Raw genomic sequence first — 7,702 nt, 5'->3', positions numbered from 1 at the left:
GGGGGGTTTGTGGGGATACACTTAGAATGTGAGTGGGTTTGTAGATGGGGAGGGGATGTGGGTAGTGGGAATCGACACTTGTGGTTACGATGGAGGTTGGGAGGGTTAGGGGTGCATGGGACTGGGGTAGGGTGAGAGGGGAGGGAAGGGTGTGGCGTTGGGGGAAGGGAAATGCAAGGGACGCGGATTGGACATTAGTGTGTACAGCTAGTTGAAGGGATTGGGGTGATTGGGAAGAGAGATGTGGGATGGTGAGGCTGTTGAGGGGTGCGGCTGAGGTTTGTTTAGGTTGAGATTTGGTTACGGGTACAGTAAACGAACTAACTTTATCTTTGCTTTCTCTTCGAGATGCAAGCTAGCAAGGCTTGTGGGTATTATGTTGAATTCATTCAAGATCCCAAAGCGTAACATTTAAAAAAAACGACAGAGCATGTTTGTTCTTTCCATCTAGAACATCGAGCGTTCACGATCTTTGCTGAGGAGGGAGCTGTATTCCTTCCCTATCAAGTCGCTCGTCGCGAACCTTGTTTCGGTTCCTATCGACGCAGCGGACCCAGATGCTACCACACATCTTTAGTCTGTAATCCGAAAAACAAAACTAGCGAACCCGGAGTTCCCGAACCCCTTGCAGTCAGTCAGCGCGAATGCAAAACTGACATCAAGGGGGACGGAAGGGGCGGCGTCCCAAACTCTGAGTACGATACACGGCGCAGTAAGTACATGTACATATGCAAGATTACCCGCGGAGCCGCCGATATACGTGCATAAGCGGCAAACTTCGTTCCCGAACTTTTCTCTTCCTCTCTAACCCCCAGTTCGGCGCGGTGTCGTCCGTACCATGTACCTTCGTCTTAAAACTTTCCTTTCCTTTTTTTCTCTCTTTCAACTGCCAGTCTAGTACAGAAATTGATTTGATAACGAGATTTATGCACCAAGCGCGTGCGTCATGACCTTGTAGTACACATTAGAATTTTCTTTTCTTTCTTGGGGGCCTTGCTTCCGCGGTATGTAAAAGTACGTGTTCATAGTGCATTTTTTTTTCAATATGTCTCACGTTGCACATGTGTGTATGTGTACAACAGCTCAACGTGGCTCTGTGGAACGGGTTACATGTGAAGGTGGCAGGTCCGGAGGCCTTGCGATGTTGAGTGAAACTGGACGGGTAATAGATGTTATAGTCCGGCTTGGATAATAGGTATGTAGTTTCATATGTGAGCAAGGATCAAGTCCGTGCTAAATGTTACAAATGGAAAGACAAAGGGTGGTTCTAGATTAGAGATGTAGTCCTTTGTAGGCAAGTATCATGTTTGGGGTTTGCGGAAGGTGCCGTCGTCAGACGGAGTGCTAGATACAGAAGGGCCGCTCGGCGTGTGTAATTAATTGGTGACATGCCACTATGTGGCATGGCCCGGTGACTGCTCCTGTTTAGATGTACCTGACGAGAAGAGTCGAATATAATCAGAAAGAAGAAAAGAAAGGAGGGGGGGAGAGCTTGGTTTGTAGAGCCTGGAACGGGGTTTGGCTGACGAGATCATGGTAAGTAGTTGAGGAGTAGTGGTAGACTAGACTTCTAGAAGCGGACAAGTCACAGGCTGTGCATGATTGGCTACCAACTATTAGAGGCTTGAAGCACGTGAAGCTTCGCTCGAGTGTTGATATCACGTGATTATGAGTATCTTTGACGAATTCCATGTGTCTTGAAAAGTAATCTGGTATGCCGGCTATCTGCCCAACTACACCGATCAGGGAGAATCCTTCTCATCTTGCATTCCCATCCCACAAAACGTCCATACTCGGAAGAATTAATACGCATGCTATACATACGGGTCTTTGGCAAACCCGATGCCCGTCAGGCTGGGCACATACAAACAAGGAAGGAGGGCGGTTGCCATCAGGATTGGAGACTTGCTCTATCGTCAACAATCTGGATTTCCCACGTGTTAATCCATTGGCTCAAATATCGGTGAGGAAGAAAAAAAAAGAGGGCGCAGGGTGCTCAGCCCAGGCACCACACGTGCATAAGGCGGAATGGGGGAGATAAGGGCCAATGCAGGGATGGGCAAAGAGGAAATGGGGAGGCACAAAGGCGTCCACTGGAGTAGACGTGTGGCCCACCAAAGAAACGTGCATACATGCAGCGGCGGCAGCCGGGAGGCTTGCTGTCAAGGCTATAAGAGTAGTGCTCTAGTACTTACTTTTTTAGAGTACTCTCCACACATACACATGTAAGCGGGTGGACGCAAAATGCAAGCCAAGCATGCACAAGGTATACACATTCTTGCCAACCGAAGACATGCCGCGTCCTCTATCGGCTGCCGAAGCGAGGCAGAAGTAGGCTCTTCACCTGTAGTATTGCACATGGCTGGAATAGGCTAATCTACAAGCACTGCATGTGTAATTGGTAGAATGCCGGGCGTGTTGGCTTGATTGCCATTGGATGTAGCTAATGGAATTTGGTAAGCATGAAAAAGTAAAGAAAAAGTAACAAGAGATAAATTCCCATCAGAACATGTAGGAGTATACATGGACACTCGGACGCGTGGATGGTTACTTCTGGTTGTGCAAGCGTGTAGTTGTCTGCATTGACAAACTGCGCACGTGTTACCGGACGGCAAGAACGGCGCATCGGGCTCGCCCCGGCAAACTCACGTCTGCGTCTTTTCCCCCCCATTCTTATCCCCATTCCTCCCCCATGGCCCAACGTTTGAAACCCGGATCGGCAACAAGTAGTCGTTAGGGTAGGCGGAGAAAAAGTGTCCCAAGGCGGAAAGTAGTCTCCATGGGCGCTATGCCACTTGACTGTGTCTTGTCCATCTCAGCTGCCATTCTCCTGATCAACTTCCCCTCTTTTTGCTCGCAACTTGGTCTTGAAACGGCCGTGCATGAATAGCGCAACACATGTCAGGATGTAGGGCCAATCACGCGACGGGCCTCCACTCACGACTCGCAGCACAGTGTGAATAGGGCCCTAGGGCGTGATGATCTTTGCTATCACGACAGGCCTAGTCGCCGAGGCCCCGGGGGGCCTAAGCTCAATACACCCAACATCAACAGCAACAGGGCGTGGTGCCATCAGGGTAGAGATGAATTATGTTCATAGAAGTTAGGTAAAAACAAAAAGTTAAACAACTCTAAAAGTCTGTCAAAGGGAACAGCACAAGTCTTTTGACTCCCAGAAGCATGCCGCATCGTACCTCACATGGCCACCTCCACCCCCCCCCAAAATAGGAAATACACGGTACCGATCAAAATGCCATAACACAGTCGGTCTAAATAAATTCAAGGCGGATGCCAAGAGCGCCGCCATTTAGCAAAAGGTTGAAGAAGGATGTGTGAGAGAGAAGAGAAGAAGAAAGAAGAAAAGCGGTCGATACCAGTGGGTAGTAGTAGAAGAAGAAGGGAGGAGGGTGTTCAGAGGCGCGTCCAGTAGACGTGAATCCGTTAAAGTCGGTAATGCGAACCCAAATAAAAAAGATGACAGTGTCCAAAGCGAGAGGCAATCGAAGGGCACTAGTACCACCAGGGCGGCGGCGGACAGGCAGTACGTAATAGTTGGGCTTCGCGTATTTTCTTCTGCTGGACCAAGCAGCACCGCCAATGGCCAGGGCGGGGGCGACGGAACCGAGCGGTGTAGGTAATCTCTCCACAGCCTAACCCGACAACAATGACAATCGACTCCAAGTGCCTTACATTACTGCGCAACAGCAGCCCTTCTTCTCGGCCTGCTCATCCGTCTCGAACGTTGTCTTCTGGGGGCCGGCGCCGTTTGAGCCGGGGGCGCCCGTGTATGATGACATTTCCTTGTTGTATCTGCGGATTTCTCGTACAATGTCGTAGAAGGCGTTGTCGACGTTGATACGGGACTTGGCTGATGTCTCGATGAATTTGCAGCCAAAGTTTCGCGCCAGAGTTTGGCCCTCTAAACAGACGAGCGAGTTAGCTATGGGAGAGGAACAATATCAAGGAGAGAGAGAGAGGGAGAGAGAGAGAGAGAGATGGGCGGCGCGTACCTTGTGTCGACACTTGCCTCTCGCCATCGAGATCGCACTTGTTGCCGACGACAATCATGGGGAAGTAGTCCTTGTCCTTGACCCTGAGGATTTGCTGCTGAAATGTCATAATCTCCTCGAAGCTTTGCCTGTCGGTTATCGAGTAGACGAGCAGGAAGCCCTCTCCTGTGCGCATATACTGCTCGCGCATGGCCGAGTACTCCTCCTGTCCAGCTGTGTCGAGCACATCGAGCAGCGCAACCTCATCGTCAATGACGCACTGCTTACGGTACGAGTCTGGGCGATGTTAGTGTGTTTGTCGGGCTTGGGAGGCGGCGCACAGGGGATGATCACTCACCCTCAATGGTTGGATCGTACTCGTCAACGAAGTGGCTCTGGATCAGCTGGATGGTCAAACACGACTTTCCAACACCACCGCCACCGACCACGACCAGCTTGTATTCTCGAAGAAACTGGAGCAGGGTTAGCGGACGCCTGAGAGGAAAAGGGGGAGGAGCGAGGGGGGAGAGACGGACCTTGGATGCCATTGTGAAGGAAGAAGAAGAGATGCCGGACGATGCTGAGGACGTCGGGCAATGGGTATATTAGATTTTAGCAAGTACGAGGCCGAGCTCAGTGACGGATAACGGGGCCAGGATGGATGAGGCGGAAACAAGGAGCGACGTGCTCTCCAGATGCAAGCGAGAGGAGACGGGCACGCAGGCGTGTGGCGATACGACGCGCGTGTGGACGTGGTGGTTGGGAGAGGGAGGGAGGGAGTGGTCCGGGGGGTTGGCGGTGGCAAGCGAAGGAAGAGGAGTCGCGACAGAGAAGGAACAGGAGAACAGAGCGGAGCTGGGCAGAAGCGGGCTGGGCAGGACAGGGTAGGGTAGGGCAGGGTAGGGCAGAGGAAGCAGGGCAGGGCAGTAGTAGCGATATCGGTAGCGGTAGTGGTGGTAGTAGTAGTAGCAGTAGTAGTAGTAGCGGCTTGAGCAGCAGCAGCAATAGCAGCAATAGCAGCAGCAGCGCAGAGCAGAGCGGAGCAGCAGCAGCGGCTTGACGAGCAGCGGCTTGAGCAGCTTGACGAGCAGCACACTAGGTCCGTCTGGGGCGGCTTGAGCAAGGGAGCGGCTTTGGCAGACAGGACAGGACATGCACAAGGCCTCTGACTGGCGCGCCCGTTAGCGCTGCTGCCCTGTGCCCTGTGCCCTGTGCCCGCGCCCACACCACCGCCGCCGCCCTCCCAGAGCCACCCAGAGCCACCACCAGCTTCATGACGCCGCCGCCGCCGACGCCGCCGACGCCCCCCCATGAACAGGACCCGTCGCCCGTCCCCACCAGCCTCTACCACCTCACTTATGCGCCGGCTGCAAGGCGAGTAGGCCCGGCGTCTGCATGCAGCTGCCCTCGTCCTGTCCATGGCCTTGGAAGATGCACTCGGGTGTGAACACACGCACGTATACCACCTACCTGCCTACTAACCACTACTCTACACTACACTACACTACACTACACTACACTACACTACACTACACTACACTACACCCGCCCGTACCACACCACTCCCTGGCCCTGCCTCTGCCTCGTCACCACCCACTGTGCACTACCACCCTCGCGCCCACGCCGCCCCAAAAGCAAGCCAAGCAAAAGAGGCCAAAAGCGGCGCGTCGTGGAGATACAGGCGCCACATCGACGGGCTGCCTCCGATGCTTCCATGCGATCCCAGCGCCCAAAACCATACGGCACGGGGTCCATAATGTCCTCGCGCGAACCACTACTGTGCACCAGGGGGGGTGGGTTCGGCAAGATAGGGAAAATAGCAAGCGCTGCCGCAAAACGATATCGACAGCGTCGCTCTGGCACTGCTGCACTTGCTCATCCACCGCCGGCTGTGTACATCCACCATGCATCCACATGCACACGCATCACCCTCTGTCCAGGCCATGTCGACGCATCAACCCCATCTCTGCACCCATAGCCGCGGGCGCGACCATGCACCTCGGCGGCGGGTACCACAGTAAGTCGAGCGGCAGAGCGGGGGTGCCAGGAACCAACCACTCGGCAGTCAGCACTACCCACGCCCAAAACAGACTGCCCACGTGAGCCCCGCCCACCACACACATCCTTTACTACACATGTAACATTCTCCATACACACTGCACTGCTCGTCATGGCAATGCCGTCCCCCCTTGCCCCCTTCTATCCCTCCCTTATCTCTCCGCCCCTCCCCATGTGCCTGTGCCAGGGTCTGCTGCCCGTGTGTGGCGGTTGAGGCCTTCCATCTGTCTTCGAGAAGCTGCCTAGACTTCAACTGCCAGCTGCTTCCTCACTACTTGACATTCCTCCACACGTCCCTGCATCAGTCCATCCCTTAGTTGCGCTATATATATATATATATATAAATATACACATACATACTACATGCTATGTACTTACACACATACACGTTGACTACCTTGACTACCATGCACCACATCACTGTCTACGAATCCTTGTCCGACGTTTCCCCGTCGTCCTCGCCCTCTACACTGACCCGCCTCCCCTCGACTGCCTTTTCCACCTCAGGCACCAGGCTCTCCATAAACTCGCGGTCCCGACCAACCAGCGTCACCGTGTTGCGGTCCTTGCCCCATCTCGGATAGCTGCCAACCTTGACCCCCCTTGGCTCCGCCCTCGCTGCAAGTTCTGTCAGGTATCCCGCAACGGTGCTTTCAGCCAGTGGCGTCGAAATCAGAATGCGCAACACCCCTTTGCCCTCCGGGTCCGTCAGGCGCGGCAGGATGCGGGGCTTCAGTCCGTCCAACATGGCTTCAAAAAGTCGTGGCACACCAGGCAGAATGTGGACATTGCCATTAACTACGCTAACCGGCACCCACAGCGAATCATCGATAAAGACTACTTGATCTTCGTCCGCCAACGACTCGTCAATCGGCAGCTCAACCATGCGCTTCTTGGCCGTCAGCGCAGGCGAATCCACATTCCAATCAAAGCCGGGCTGTGACTTGTGCGGCTTCGAAAGACGCTTCATCCGCTCAAACGCCGGTTCGTGCAGCTTCAACTGCAAGCCAAACGCCCTGGCTATCGATTGGTAGGTAATATCGTCGTGACTGGGCCCTCATTAGCCCAGTGGCTGCATGGTGTAGCGATGGCGCTTTCAACTCACGTGGGTCCAATGCCACCACTCGTCACCACCATATCATAGTTCTTCGACATGCGTCGGACTGCCTCAACAATCTCGCCCTCATCATCCGCAATCACCTCGATCCTGCGCAGATTGATGCCCAGCGAGAAACACCACTTTGCAAAATACGCCTGAACAAACATTAGCTGCAATGATACCGCGTCGATCCGCCCCTAGCATACCGAGTTTGTATCGACAGTCTAAGTTTCACGTCAGCTGCTGTGCACCATGAATTTCTCCCTCTCGACGAACCTTTCCTCCCAAAACTTCATCCCCTATGATCAGGCAGCCCGCCGTGTGGATTAGACTCTTTTGCTGTGGTGCAGCCATGACTGATGACGTTATCGATTGGCCAAAAGAAGCCGCAGGCCGGTGCGCAAAGTTGGGCAATGGACGAGACAGTTGTCTAGCAACCTGATTGAGTCGTCCAAACATGAATCAATCAAAAGGTCTCGGCCCAGCAAAGTCTAAACAGCGAGGTGCATGAGAAAGAAGGACTCGAGCAAAGGACAAGGTGCATGATGGATATGAT

General features: G+C 53.7%; 5 protein-coding genes across 5 annotated transcripts; 1 reads left to right on the top strand and 4 right to left on the bottom strand.

Annotated features, from left to right (window-relative positions):
- Positions 1-3,307: 3,307 nt before the first annotated feature.
- COCCADRAFT_107828 (uncharacterized protein) lies at positions 3,308-3,487 on the bottom strand (the record flags this gene model as incomplete). Its single annotated transcript, XM_007718570.1, has 1 exon — positions 3,308-3,487. A coding segment is annotated over one exon (180 nt), but the record flags the coding sequence as incomplete, so codon positions are not given.
- Positions 3,488-3,686: 199 nt separating this feature from the next.
- COCCADRAFT_8777 (uncharacterized protein) lies at positions 3,687-4,537 on the bottom strand (the record flags this gene model as incomplete). The annotated part of the gene is made up of 4 exons (XM_007718555.1): positions 3,687-3,919; positions 4,011-4,286; positions 4,348-4,462; positions 4,526-4,537. 4 exons carry the CDS (start codon positions 4,535-4,537, stop codon positions 3,687-3,689), a joined length of 636 nt encoding a protein of 211 aa, XP_007716745.1.
- A 109-nt stretch (positions 4,538-4,646) lies between these two features.
- On the top strand, positions 4,647-4,877 carry COCCADRAFT_107841 (uncharacterized protein; the record flags this gene model as incomplete). Its single annotated transcript, XM_007718569.1, has 1 exon — positions 4,647-4,877. The coding sequence occupies one exon, from the start codon at positions 4,647-4,649 to the stop codon at positions 4,875-4,877; it is 231 nt and encodes a 76-aa protein (XP_007716759.1).
- Positions 4,878-5,084: 207 nt separating this feature from the next.
- Positions 5,085-5,294, bottom strand: COCCADRAFT_107846 (uncharacterized protein; the record flags this gene model as incomplete). The annotated part of the gene is made up of 1 exon (XM_007718568.1): positions 5,085-5,294. A coding segment is annotated over one exon (210 nt), but the record flags the coding sequence as incomplete, so codon positions are not given.
- A 1,177-nt stretch (positions 5,295-6,471) lies between these two features.
- Positions 6,472-7,500, bottom strand: COCCADRAFT_8776 (uncharacterized protein; the record flags this gene model as incomplete). Its single annotated transcript, XM_007718554.1, has 4 exons — positions 6,472-7,096; positions 7,153-7,301; positions 7,353-7,370; positions 7,423-7,500. The coding sequence occupies 4 exons, from the start codon at positions 7,498-7,500 to the stop codon at positions 6,472-6,474; spliced, it is 870 nt and encodes a 289-aa protein (XP_007716744.1).
- Positions 7,501-7,702: the final 202 nt, after the last annotated feature.

This window comes from Bipolaris zeicola (assembly GCF_000523435.1).
Source record: "Bipolaris zeicola 26-R-13 unplaced genomic scaffold scaffold_240, whole genome shotgun sequence".
NCBI classification, from domain to species: Eukaryota; Fungi; Ascomycota; class Dothideomycetes; order Pleosporales; family Pleosporaceae; genus Bipolaris; species Bipolaris zeicola.
This window is presented reverse-complemented; position numbering and strand designations above follow the sequence as displayed.